This window comes from Zingiber officinale, chromosome 6A (assembly GCF_018446385.1).
Source record: "Zingiber officinale cultivar Zhangliang chromosome 6A, Zo_v1.1, whole genome shotgun sequence".
Taxonomy (NCBI): Eukaryota; Viridiplantae; Streptophyta; class Magnoliopsida; order Zingiberales; family Zingiberaceae; genus Zingiber; species Zingiber officinale.
Window position 1 is genome coordinate 141,329,019 of NC_055997.1, and position 14,439 is coordinate 141,343,457.

General features: G+C 39.2%; 1 protein-coding gene across 2 annotated transcripts; it reads left to right on the plus strand.

The window, feature by feature from the left end:
* Window positions 1–10,138: 10,138 nt before the first annotated feature.
* On the plus strand, window positions 10,139–12,647 carry LOC121998376 (omega-3 fatty acid desaturase, endoplasmic reticulum-like). Of its 2 annotated transcripts, XM_042553287.1 has the most exons (8): window positions 10,139–10,778; window positions 10,857–10,946; window positions 11,218–11,284; window positions 11,375–11,467; window positions 11,562–11,747; window positions 11,831–11,911; window positions 12,013–12,150; window positions 12,246–12,647. In XM_042553287.1, exons 1-8 carry the CDS (start codon window positions 10,270–10,272, stop codon window positions 12,417–12,419), a joined length of 1,338 nt encoding a protein of 445 aa, XP_042409221.1. In that variant the 5' UTR covers window positions 10,139–10,269; the 3' UTR covers window positions 12,420–12,647. The 2 variants fall into 2 exon arrangements, with proteins under 2 accessions (XP_042409221.1, XP_042409220.1); XM_042553286.1 differs by having other exon boundaries at window positions 11,218–11,467.
* Window positions 12,648–14,439: the final 1,792 nt, after the last annotated feature.

Sequence of the window (14,439 nt, forward strand, 5' to 3'; positions counted from 1 at the left end):
ATGTTCATCCGTGAGTATACATCACATGAATAATGAAGATATCCACTCTCCATTACATCCAAATGCCCAACCTTGAGCATTTTCATTAAAGAAGGTTAACCACCTTCCAAGGTGTATGAAAAATAGTTTTTCATGTCCTTAAAGAGTAACTCCCCCTAAAGACATGCACATAACTTCTGTCATTGCACCAACAATGACTTGGAATCCCTAAACCTTTAGGAAACCCAAATTTTGAAGTTTTGAGGTTCAAAAATTCAATATTGAAACCAAACCTCAACCTAAACCTCTACTTAGTCTCCCGTAACCAATCCGTCCTTGTTTTCATCATGAAAACTCCCCCTAAATGTATACAAATGTGTTTTGAGGGGTAAGGAATGGTTACCTAGACTAAAGGTGGTTCAAGATTCTGAAATCAAGTTTTTCCAGTCAAAATCAGCATTCCCAATCGATTGGAGTTGGGTCCCAATCGATTGTACCTGCTTGAATCGATCCACTGATCGATTCAGCTAGTGTGGATCGATTGGTGGATCGATCCAGTGAGCTTCTGTTCGCGAGAAGTTCACTCTCAATCGATCGCCCGATTGATTGAGACCCTTCAATCGATCGGGTGATCGATTGAAGGTCTGAAGTTGCTAAAATTTCATTTTAGTTAACTTCAGAAACCCCTAAAAAATTCTATAAAATTTTAAAAATTATGAAAATTCATGTAGACATTATTTAGGATATATATTATCAAGGAAAAATAGTTTTCTATGAAAATACTTTCTATTTTCAAAGATTGACACAAATTTGAAAACTTGAAAAAACCTTAGTGTTTTCTTCAAATTTGTGTCTAACTATTCAATGATGATCACTATCAAAAGATAGTCTTCATCAAGGTTTTCCAAAAGTATTTTAAAATTATTTTCAAAACCAATTTCTAACCATGTTCTTTGGGCTCAATGCACATAACTTGTACATTAGCTTTCCCAATGATTGGAAAACACATATCTATGTGTTTTGATGAACTTAAAACTCAAAAGAATGCACTAAATCAACATCTTGAGCTTTGTTCATCATCCTAACATCTCACTTGTATCTAATGTGCACTAAACCACATACAAGTCACCTTATAGTTCTTTTGTGAGATGAAAAGTTTGGTTTTGCCCTAATCTAGGGATCATGCATATCTATCTAGGCATTTTGAGGTTAGGAACATCCACCAAGGATGTTACTTGTTAATGAATATCATTTATCCTTAGTTTGCAAGGAATTAAAATAATGCATGATGTGTTATGGCATACATCAAAGATAAATATTTTTCAAAAGAAAATTTTCATATGACTACATGATGTATGTATGACATGACATGATATTTTATAATTTTCATAATAAGACATGAATGCAAAAATAAACATGATGTCATGACATATGATGGGCAAACAGAAACATAGCAAATTAGCATAAATAAAATACCTAGATTACCTATCTAAGTATCCTTAAATCTTAGCTAACTTAAGGTTTCAAATCCTACATTGCCCAAAATGTCCCAAGAAAATGCCAAAACTCAATTTTAACATTTCTTATACTTTTCCTAATTTGTGCCAATTTAAATTAAGCATATTTCTCAAATTCTGACACATTTTACTCTTTCAAGAGTAGCAAATTAAGTTAAGGCTTAAGTTACCTTTAATTTCCTAGGAACATATCACAATCCCAACTTGGTAGTTCTTATGATTTTCCCAAATGTGCCAATTTAATTTTAAAATCAAACTTCTCACATTATGACACATCTTACTCTTTCCAAGAGTAAGCCATTAATCCTTATCATTTTCAAAGGTTAACAATAACTTTGAAAATGCTCTTAGAGTGCCAACTTCATCATGATTGGGTTAACTACCCTTTCAATTAGAGTTGACACTCTCTAACCCATCTAAGGGGTAGAGAAAATGCTCCTATGAACCTAACACCTATTGGTGCTCCTTGGATGCTCTAGGTACTCACTAGGAATAGCCTCCCTAGATACCTTCCTAGTGATCTTGTTAGGCTTCTTAGGGGCCTTGGTCACATTTTCTAGGTCAACCTTAGGGATTGCTTCCCTTGTGACCTTCTTAGTGACTTTCTTAGACTTCTTAGAAGTCTTAGTCACGTTTGTTGTTGCAAAAATACTTCTAGGGATAACCTCCCTTGTATTTTTGACTTGACCACTAGGCCTAGGGTTAGTTCCATAACTATATGGAACTCTATGGTAAGAAGGTACATCCTTTTTGGTTTTAGGTTTGTATCCCAAACCTCTATGATTCTTGGATGACCCTTGTTGTCCTAAACCTAGCTTTTGCTCATTTTGCACATTTAGGATATTTTCCATCCTTTTTAGGGTCTTTTCCATTTTATCAAGCCTTGACCTCAAGACTTGATTTTCTTCCGATAAATCCCTAGATTTGGGTTTTTCCTTAAATCCTTGCGCATTTTTATTTCTTGGCTTATAACTATGGTCCTTAGTATTATTGCCTAAGCTTTTACCTACCTTCCTACCCCTGGGTGTGATAGTCTTAGCATGGAGAGCTATATATTTTTCTCTAATGCTATCATGCTCCCTATTTTTATGGTAAATAACATTAAATGGTATAAATTAGAACTAGCATGCTTTTTACCATTATTTAAAGGGGTAGACACAATAAATGATACCTTTCGTTTTACCTTGGAAGCTCCCCCTTGACTCATGCTTCCTCCTTAAGCCTTACCCACTTTCTTCCCCTTGGGACATTGACTCCGATAGTGTCCCCTTTGATTGCAAGAAAAACACACAATGTGCTCCTTGCTCTTCTTTATTTCGAGAGCGGTCTCTTTGGGCTTCTCCTTGCCCTTTGGTGCCACTTGGCCCTTCTTCTTGGCCAATTTAGGGCACTTGCTCTTGTAGTACCCATGTTCCCTACATTCAAAACATATGATATGTTGTTTATTTTTATTTGAAGTATTCATGTGTAGGGATGTCATCTTCTCCTTTTGATTCGGATGTAGAAACTTCCTCTTGTTCCGACAATGATGCTCATCCAATAGATTTGACTCGACTTGTGGAGGTGGAAGCTTCTTCATCCTCTTCTTCTCTTGACCCGGATGTAGAGACTTATTTTTCTTCTTGAACCGGTGTCAACGAAAATCGCTCCCCCTCAATCCTAGAGGTGGAGGCTTCATCAAGTATATGGAACAAAGAGTATGCTCCCTCTTTGCTCTTTTCATTGCATTCCTTTGAAGATGAGGCTTCTTGGACTTCTTCTTCGGAAGTTGAGCATCTCTCAACTTCGGAGTCCACTTCCTCTTGATCTTGACCCACGGAGTCGCCCTCTTTGGATTCTTCATTATTTTGTACAGTGGAGGGGATCTCATGAATCTCGGCCAACTTTCTCCATAATTCCTTTGCATCTTCAAATTCTCTAATTTTGCATAGAATTTTGCTTGGAAATAAATTAACCAATAATTTGGTTACCTTGTCATTCGCCTCGCACTTTTGGATTTGTTCTGGGCTTCATTTGCTCTTTTTGAGGATTTTACCCTTTAAATTTCTTGGAGCCTTGAAGCCTTCCATGAGAGCAAACCATTGCTCTATCTCCATCATAAGAAAATTCTCGATTCTTGATTTTCAAGAATCGAAACTTGTCATTGTGAACGGTGGAGGCACTCTTGTATCGAATCCAAGTCCATCTTGGAATTCCATTTGAAGTTGAGCTTCTTGGATGAAGTCTTCGACTTGTAGAATTGCTCCAACTTCTTCACCCTCTAGCTTTTTGCCCCTTCCGGCGATGATTCCGGTGAAGAGCAACCTTACTCTGATACCACTTGTTGGGACCGAAATGTAGCTAGAGGGAGGGTGAATAGCTCGTCACGATTGTCGTGCTCGTCGTTGCTCGCTTCTTCGGATGATGTGCAGCGGAAATACAAGAAACACAAACAACAACGCTAACTTTAGGGATTTTCTTGGTATCCACCTCAAGAAGAGGTGACTAGTCCAAGGATCCACACACTCACGCACCCTCCACTATAAAAACACTCCTTATCGGTAACTACCGAAGGCGGAGAAGCCTTACAACCTCACAATAAAACAATGAGAAAGAAAGAAGCAAAATATAAATGAATCTTACAAGATTACAATGAAAACCCTAGCTTCTTCTTCTTCTTGCTTGCAACTCGCCTCTTGACTTAGATGAGCCTCCAAGAACCTTCAAGAACTGGCGGTGAGGGAGAAAAGATCACTGTGGAGTGCTGCTGTGATCGCCCATGGAGAAGAATCGAAGAACTACCGAAGAAACGCTCGCCAACGACTAATATCTGCGCCAACGGTCGGATCTCAATCGATTGGATTGCTCCCAATCAATTGGGGAGGCTTTGGATCGATTGACCGATCGATCCAGAGCGCCTCTGTGCTCTTGGGAATTGCCTGGATTGATCGTCCGATCGATCCAGGCTTATTCAACGAAATCGCAGCTCCCAATCGATCAGCCGATCGATTGGAGGCTCCCAATCGATCGGCTCGATTGGAGGTTCCCAATCGATCGGTCGATCGATTGGGAGGCTTTCTGTGCGATCGGAAATTCTCCCCAATCGATCGGCTGATCGATTGGGGAAGCCTTTGTCGTGGGGACTCACCCAATCGATCGATTGGGCATGAGCCAATCGATCGGCTGATCGATCCAGCTCCTTGTTTTTGCCCAAAGCCAAGTCCAAAGTCCCCTAAACCAACATCCAGTCAACCATGATCTGTTGGTACATTATGCCTAGCATCCGACCACCCTTGACCTGCTAGGACTCTCTCACCAAGTGTCCGGTCAATCCCTTTGACCCACTTGGACTTTTCTCCTCGTGCCAAGTGTCCGGTCCTCTATGAGCCACTTAGACTTCCACCAGATGTCTGGTCAACCTTGATCCATCTTGATTTCCTGTGCCTGGCTTCACTCACCAGGACTTCCTTTCTGCCTAGCTTCACTCACTAGGACTTCTCCTCTGCCTGACTTTACTCACCAGGACTTTCCTTACTGCCTAGCTTTACTCACTAGGACTTTCACCTGGCTTCGCTCACCAGGATTTTCTTCTGCCTAGCTTCACTCACTAGGTCTTTCACCTGGCTTCACTCACCAGGATTTTCTAGTCTGCCTAACCTCCCAGTTAGGACTTTCACCTGACTTCACTCACCAAGATTTTTCAATCAAGTATCCAGTCAACGTTGACCTACTTGACTCTTCTTCACAATCTCCCCACATGAACAATTGCACCTGCAATCTCCATGTCTTGTCTCCATGTATTATCAAACATCGAAATCTAAACATCAAGACTCAAGCTCGACCCAATTCAAGCTCAGTCAACCAGGTCAACCTTGACCTAGGGAATATTGCACCAACATAAACTTGTGTTTCCTTGAATGTGAGCCCTTAAAAGCTACCAAGGTCTGATATCACTTGTTAGGACTGATTGAGCTAGGGGGTGAATAGCTCGCTTCGATTTCTTAATCTTCTTGGTTGCACAGCGAAAACTTAGAAGCAATGTTAACTCCTTGTATTTACTTGGTATCCACCTCCTTGAGATTACTAATCCAAGGATCCACACCACGATCACAACATTCACTATGAAACTTCTCCTTCTCAGAACAACGCTAAAGGTGGAGAAATCTTACACAATTTATAGCTCTCTCTCAAATGAAATAACTCACAAGGAAGAAGAAGAAAAGAGATTAGAGTTTCGATGTAGTTTTTTCTTAGAATAGCTTGAGGATGTAGCAAGAATGAGAGCACTTGAACTTTTTTAAGCGCTTGTGAGCAATGGAACAATTATTCTTCTTTGAGTCAGAATCTCCCCTTTTGAATGCTTCGAAATCTAGTCATTTTTTAGCTTTTTGTCAACTCTAATAGATTAGAAGGAAATCTTAATCTATTACGAATTTTCTGACTTTTCTGTTGAACGGTCACCGACTTCAGATCAACAGTTGAGATTACTCCATTTTGAATCTTAATTAATTGGTGGAAGTCTTCAATCGATTGATTTCCTTAATCGATTGAGCAAACGATTTGGCACCGTTCTTCTCTGGTGAAGAAAGGCTTCTAATCAATTGAACCAATTGATTGGTCATGCCTAATTGATTAGCAAATCGATTTAGCAGCTTTCTGTGAGTTCGCAAATAGTTTCTAATCGATGCACGTGCCTAATCGATTAGACAATCCTTCTGTGCGCTCGTTGATTGTACCAATAGATTAGGATAGTCCTAATCGATTAAGCAACAATTTGACACCTCTTTTGTGAGTTACAAAAAGTCCCTGATCGATTGTACCAATCGATTAGAAACTCTCTGTGCGTCATAAAGAGTGTTCTAATCGATTGCACCAATCGATTAGGCTTATAATTGATTTGGGAACATTGAGTGCTTGCGATCAGTTACCAATTGATTGATAAACACATTAACCAATTTCAATTACCTCATGTCAGAAACCTTCAATTCCCTGGACTTTGTGCCTGGAGTTTCCTCATCTCCTGGTCTTCATCTAACCTAGCATCCAATCTGCTCAGGTTCCCACCATTTGCCAAGAATTAGGTCCTTGGCCTTCTTGGACTTCTCTTACCTTGCATACAGTCTTCCAATCTATAAGGACTTCATCTTACCAAGAATCTAACCCTTGACCTTCTTGGACTTCTCTTGCCTTGCATCCGGTCTTCCAACCTGCAAGGACTTCATCTTTCCAAGAATCTGGCCATCAACCTTCTTGGACTTCTCTTATCTTACAAACTTGTAACTCAAGTTATATCCAATATATTAATCTAAACTTAAATAATTGTCAATCATTGAAATTTCTCATCCAGGACATGATTGCACCAACATGACCCATGTAGGTGCGACCATGATGGGACGAGTGGCTGCCGAACACTGTCACAAAATGACAAAAAAATTTTGAAATTTTAGAACCTGTCCTTTTCCCGCATATTGGTGGTTGGAGACGGTGTGGCATGGTCACTTCCTTATGGGCTGTCATCGGTTGGCGGTTGTTTCGACAGAGGCAAATCGGGTGGTATTCGGTTAGGGTTTCTTTCTCCATTGCATTTCATTTCTAAACGTTGTGTCATTTTGACGGAGATGAACAGTGATGGTCACGTTTGGCTATCGATTGTCAAATTTTAGAATTTCACAATCTTGACCGTTTAAAAAAAAATGCATTTTATCACCTTTAAATTTTTAATTAGATTATATAGGTTCTACTAATACTTATTGTTTTAAATTAGGTTAAATTTGAATTATATGTCGTCAAAGTAACAAAAGTTTTGAGCTCATTAAGGTTACCACATCTATAAGTTTACTCATATGGTCTCGTGGGAGATTATTAAAATTTTAGGGTCATAATTATAATTATAAATGTCTAGTGTCATCAATTAAATAAATCATAAATTAATGTGATTTGATTTGTTGAAGGGTCAAATTAGAAATAAACAAACTTAAGTAATTATAAATATAGATTATGATTCCAATTTGTCGAAATTATTTTTTGATATTTTGTAGTCTATCATCAAAACTCTAATGTTAAGAAAATCTATAAATTGAAGATCATTATCTAAAATTAATAGTAAATTATGAATTTCTGTACGCTCCCATAATTATGGTTATTATATTTATGTTTCCGTGAGAATTGCATAGAGTTAAAACTTGTATGTTAAGATTTCCCAGCCCTTTAATCCACACTGTGGAGATCAATACCCTGTATTTTATTATATTCCAACCATTTATAATCTATTGGTCTTCTCATTAATGAATCCAACCCCAAAATATAGCAAACGCACTGATGACTAAATAAAGTTTAATCTGTCAGTGTTTTTATTTGCTTGGAATTTAATAAATGGCAACTAGTCGACTCGTTTCCTCTCTGTTCTTTTCAGTTCTGTATCCTGGTTTGCAACGAGCAATCAACTGAAGCAAACAAGCCACCAAATTGAAGGAAGACAGATTGGTGGATTGATCACAAATAAAGCTTTGTATCTGAACAAATTAGAAGCAAAGCAAATTGATACTAAATAATTAATCACTTCAGGTCGAATAGACTTGGAATGAAACCACTTCATTTTTTCAAGTGAAACAATATTGGAAACCACAAATAGTTGAAGTAGGAGCTAAGTGACGGTTGCTTGTATGGTGAGGTTTCTAATGGGGTTTAGTGGATTAGGATCTAAATGTGCAACTTGATGAACAAGTTGGCGATAGATTTTACTGATCAATGAGAGTGGTATCCTGATTGTACTTGTCAATTTCAATTTTGAAATAGCGAAGAAGGAAGGAATCGAGGATAATGAGAAGAGGCGAGGAAGGGGAATCTCAAGGTTCAAAGGCCCTGGGCAAAAATTGTTTTTTAGACCTTTAACATTTTTTTTTAAAAAAAATCATCCTTTTTTATTCGGTTTTGGGAGCAACAATAGTTATAGCAGATTAAATTTTTTCTAAAATAAAATATTAATTTTAAAAAATATAATTTTATATAAAATGTAATTTTCTAGCTTTTTGATATGCCAAATTAAATGAAAAGCTAAATATTTTAGTAGTGGGTCGGCTGAGTCAAATTGATGTAGATAGCTATAATAAAACAAAAGGAAAAAACGAAGATAAAAAAATACTCATAAATAATACAATCAAAGATTAAAGACTCCACTAATATAAAAAAAAATTGATATTAAAATAAATAGCATTATACTTTGCGTTGCACGATAAAAAAACTCTAATTCATATTCTTATCGAAAAACGAACAAAGAGAGGAAAAAGATATAATCAGTATGGAATTATTGATGAGGAAGAAAAAAGGCATGAAGTGTTTATGAGAAAGAGAAAAATTATGAGATGATCAACAATAAAAGTAATTTAATATTGAATTTGAACATATTCCAAAAAAATTAAAACATTAAAAATTATGACCATAAACCGAACATTGTCTTATACCAGAAATAAATAAAAATAAATATAAACTATAAAAAATGATGGCATAGGCCCTTATGTCTTAAGCCGGGCTTAAAGAGGAAAGGCTCAACTTGGCCATGATCGCGACTTGTGTCCAGGGCACAAAATGGGTCGGCAACCAAATTAGTTGACAATAAAACAAGAACACTTAGTGATCGAACAGGGGAAGGTGAGCGACCACTGCCCCAGGCTGTGTTAGAACATTGAAATGATTAGATCACATTTACTCCCAACAAACAGGTGATACCAACATTGCAATCTTTATCCTTTACTGACACAAGTTAGTGATGTGAAGAAAGATCAAATCATCAGCCTTTGTTCGATAGATTGATCCATATGATTCGATTTGGTTTATCTAATCAGATGTGCAATCAAAGGAAGGTTGCATCAGACATTTGTTTTTTTTTAGCTTCGCATCAATAAGAGCTAAACTTCTAGTAGATGTTTGAACCATATCGCTAGCTAAGATCTTCTCTCCTAATCTTGTTAACTCATGCAAAACCACATTAAAACGTGTTTAGGTACTCCATCTAAGTCTCTATCGGTACAATATAGAGAATCTAATTTTACATAATATAAAAGTATAAGATATCTAATCTACGATTTTCTTTTTGATTAGCCCATAAATCCATAATACAATTTATGTATATTTAAGAATTTAAATGTGATCCTTTATTTATTATTTAGTCTTTACCATTTACTACATCCGTTCTCAACGTTCCTTATGAAACATCATTTTCCTCCTTTATGATTCCTTAATGGATTTTTGGTCCTCTGTTCTATTCAAATTACTTTAAAAAAAAAAAAAAGTGACGCCGTGAGGAACATTGTCAACGGTGGAGACGGGTAATTTTTCAGGTTTGTTGACCATGAATTCCCGCGTGGGAATGCGACCGTGGGTCCACCGCCCAGTCTGATACACGTGTTGCATTACTTTGCACATGTGCGCCGGCCACGTGGTCTAAAATTGAAAATCCGAAACTGTTCTGTGCTAAAGCTGTTCCACCGGAGAAAGGAAACATTAATTTCCTTCTGACACGGTTACTTCCTTTCTTTTTTGACTGGTTTGCTGCACTACTTTTTGGTGTTCCCTGTCTGAGTCAAATACAGGAAAGTTGTATCGACACGGTCAGCAAGGCTCCGAGTTGTGGCTATAAAATAAATTGAGACTCTCGAACCGCAACCCAAAGAGTCACCGCCGAAAGTGGCGTTTGATCTCCTCTCCAGAGTTCCCAATAAGATCTCTCCTTTGTCTTCAGTAAAACCCTGCCAGAGGGATTCTGCGGAAGGGGTGAGCCGAAAGGAGCGATCTTGGGATGGCGAGTTGGGCCATATCTTCCGGATACGGTGGCTTCAGACCCCTTCCCGCCGCCTTCCGTCGTTCCGGATCCGGCCTCCGATACCCCGTTGGTATCACGCCTTTGAGAAGCGTCTCCGGCGGTGACGGATTGCCCGGCTCCTTCCGCCCCGTGGGGCTTGGCCGCCTTAGCGGATGGGCGTTGGGGGTGAGCGCGCCGGCGAGGGTGCTGACCTTGAATGAGGAGGCGGCGAACGGGGAACCGAGGGACGAGGGTGCGGGAAAGGCGGAGGCTTTCGATCCCGGGATGCCGCCTCCGTTCGGGCTGACGGAAATCCGAGCCGCCATTCCGAAGCACTGCTGGGTAAAGGATCCATGGAGGTCGATGAGCTACGTGGTCCGCGACGTCGTCGTCGTGCTCGGGCTCGCCGTGGCGGCGGCGCGGCTCGACAACTGGATCATGTGGCCACTCTATTGGGTGGCGCAGGGAACCATGTTCTGGGCACTCTTCGTTCTCGGCCACGATTGGTACGATATCTTTTGTTGCTTCTACCTTTCCGTTTTGTAGCTGCATTTTTTTCTCATCGAAGATTGGATTTTTGGCAGTGGCCATGGGAGTTTTTCTAACAATCCGAAGCTGAATAGTTTTGTCGGCCACCTACTCCACTCTTCCATTCTCGTGCCTTACCATGGATGGTAAGCATACGTTCTTCAAGCCCCTTGTCAATATTTGATTTTACTTTCATATTTGTTGCTGTCTATTTGATTGAGTTATGAGTAATTCCAAAATCACTTAATGAATTACCCACTCCTGTTTATGATTCAACTTTCCATAAATAAAATGAATGAGTTTGCATTCTGTTAAAAGATTTGTTCGTTCTATTCTAAAATCTGAAGTTTATAGGAAGAAATTGTTGGTTAAACAATGATATAACTAGAATTGAGTGTATACTATTTTGTTATGCAGGAGAATTAGTCACAGAACTCATCACCAGAGCCATGGACATGTTGAGAAGGATGAATCCTGGCACCCGGTGAATAGATCTCTCATTTCAACAAGAATTGTTGTGGAGTTACTAGTAGCCTTTTATCGAGTCGTTTTCTTAATGTTGAACTTATTGCAGTTGTCAGAAAAAGTGTACAAGAGTTTGGACACTCTAAGTCGGGTGCTAAGGTTCACAATGCCATTCCCTTTGTTAGCTTTCCCATTGTACTTGGTGAGCTACCAAATTATTCACACGAGAAACATACTGAATACTCAGAAACAGTCTTTCGCTAAATCTTTTATGTTCATGAACACTGTTATGGCAGTTTGCAAGGAGTCCAGGGAAGAGTGGCACACACTTCCATCCAAGCAGTGGCCTCTTCCTTCCTAGTGAAAAGAAGGATGTTATAACATCAACTGCTTGCTGGATCGCCATGCTAGGGTTGCTTGTAGGGTTGACTTGTTTCATAAGCCCCATTAAGATGTTAAAACTTTATGGAATCCCCTATGTGGTATGTTCTTAAATCCTCGCTGTTTTTTCTTCAGTCTTATGCAATTACACGATTGATAACAAATGCTTCTTGCTCAATTGCAGTTCTTTGTTATGTGGTTGGATTTTGTCACATACTTGCATCACCATGGACATGAAGACAAGCTTCCTTGGTACCGTTCAAAGGTATTATTTGATCAAATTCTTTTACTTCTCTATCGAATTGCTACTAATTGAATTTGTGGCTTTGCATATGATCTAATCATGTTTGGTTTCACAACATCTAGGAATGGAGTTATCTTAGAGGCGGTTTGACGACATTAGATAGGGATTATGGATGGTTTAACAACATCCACCATGATATTGGGACTCATGTCATACATCATCTCTTCCCCCAGATACCGCATTACCATCTCGTGGAAGCTGTATGTTCTACTTTGCTATTTCCTCGTTAATTTCATTCCTACTGGTGCATTTTTTTTTCAGTGAATAGAAGTTTAATCTCACTTTGTTGCATCAGACTGAAGCAGCTAAACCAGTGCTTGGAAAATACTATAGGGAACCAAAAAAATCTGGGCCTTTGCCGCTCCATTTGTTCAGAGTCTTAGCAAGAAGTCTGAATAATGATCGCTTCGTACCTGATACTGGAGATGTCGTGTATTATCAGACAGATGATCGATCATGCAGTTCTTGAGAAATTGAGTTGTGATAGAAGCATGTTGGGATGAACCACAAGCTCTATATCGCATAAAAGTCAGATTCTTTGTTCATGGTTTCATATTCATGGAAGATATTGCTCTTGGTAACGTGGGGGCTGACAAGAAAAAGGTTCCCCCTGTTTACTATTCGTCAACATATATACTGAGATTGTATCAGAAATAGTTATGCATGAATAATATAGAAGCAAAGATATTTTGCTCTCTTTCCCTTTTGTGTTCCATGAAATGCCTGCCCTTTTCTTTTCTTTCTTTGAAGTGATTCATGTTACCATCACTTGCCACAAGTCACTAGGAATTAGTGGCTCGATCACTTTGCACACTTTGAATATCGCTTGCGTTCTTTGCACACTTGAATATCGCTTGCGTTTGCTCTTCCGTTTCGCGTTTTAACTATTTATCAGTCAAATCGATTCTCGGCGTTAGTTATAGTATCACATAGGTTGGCAAAACTAAGCTTATGAAGAATAAGGCTTGGGTCCAAGTTTGATAAAAGGTTAGAACACCTTGAAATATATCTTCACCTTTCAAACCCATGTGCTCCAAGTGTTTCTTCTTTTTCATAACACATGGTGATTCATTCAACCGACACAAATCAGATACGGAAGTGAAAGAAAGTTAGGCGAAATTATTCTGGTCAAACAACTTCATCTCATAAAATATAACTTCTAGGATAACAATTCATGGTGTTTACTTGTGTTCATACACTTACTCTCCATTGGGTCAAACAAGTCGATCTATAAAAGCTGTGGGAAGGCTGTGATGATCCTACAGGGTACATACAATACAATATTTGTTAGGTTGAGATCCATTGGCTGATTCTTTGTTGATGTAGCAAATAGGAAGTAGAATAGCTTGATCCACTAAGATGCAGCAAATAGGTTGAATCATCCCCCCAAGCTAATCCAACTTAACCTAATTAGAAGAAATTTTTTAGGTTGACATATCAAATCCACACCCAAACCTCTTTATCCATTGATATCCCGTAATAATCTATGATTAAGGAGTCGGAATAGCACAAGAGGTCAGGATCATGGGCTAGGCCGACTAAAGTCAGGATAGATCAGACCCAAAAGGAGAAGGAAATATGGGGTTCGCCACTTGGGTTTCAGGAGTGGGGAGTGCTCGAGAGAATGAGGTGTTCGGCACTCAAGCCTCAGGTGCGTGCGGTGCTTGATGCTCACGATTCAAACATGATTGGCCATGGGTGAGAGCTCAACTTGAAGGCGAAACATTTTGGAAAAGGAGTGATAAGTAATGAAGGTGATTAATAATGAGTGTTTATCGATATGCGAAGGGGTGAATGTTGTGACTGGTACGAGGAGGCAGCCATTATTAGAGATCGGTGGCTCTTGCAGAAGGAATATCATAATGAAAATCATTAAGCAGTCAAAGTTATAAAAGAAAGGTGGTGATCTTGTCTGAAAGCGATGGAGATGACGCGCTGGATAGGTGACACTATTGTTGAGTCATTGACCTGGAGAAGACCTCGAACCGGAGAAAAGGTTGTGAACTAGAGCGAAAGGGGCTCCGAGTACCTTCTTCCTCTCTGCGTACACGAAAGAGAGATCTCATAGAATGTTAAAGTGAAAATCAGGGAAGAGATCCTGGTGCAGACCCTCCTATGCTCAAGTTAGTATAGTGGTCGAGAGAAAAATTGAGGAGAGAATGAACAGTAGAAGTGTCCGCAATGTCCAGCGTGAGAATGTTTTTTTGCGTGTGTGGAAAACATACTTGGCCAACGGAGAAAAACCCCCTCTTTATACCGTCTCTCATAACGTCAGTAATAATGAGACGGCAAAGAATGTATGATATCAAAATATGTTAAGTAGTGGGGGTTGTATATGTCAGAGTAGCTATTACACTTTGATAGGTTTTTACGATTCTGACAATAGTCTCCTATAAAACGTCCACACAGTGCTTGGGAATTGGGATGACCAAAAATATACTGGGAATCCCACTCTAGAAAAGTGGGGAGTTGTCCCTGTGGCTTAGCCG

Excerpts from the sequence above, each read along its gene's own strand:
- LOC121998376 (XM_042553286.1), top strand. The coding sequence starts at position 10,270 with ATGGCGAGTTGGGCCATATCTTCCGGATACGGTGGCTTCAGACCCCTT. Across the intron at positions 11,468-11,561 it reads TAGCTTTCCCATTGTACTTG|TTTGCAAGGAGTCCAGGGAA; the intron begins GTGAGCTACCAA and ends CTGTTATGGCAG. Across the intron at positions 12,151-12,245 it reads ATTACCATCTCGTGGAAGCT|ACTGAAGCAGCTAAACCAGT; the intron begins GTATGTTCTACT and ends TTGTTGCATCAG.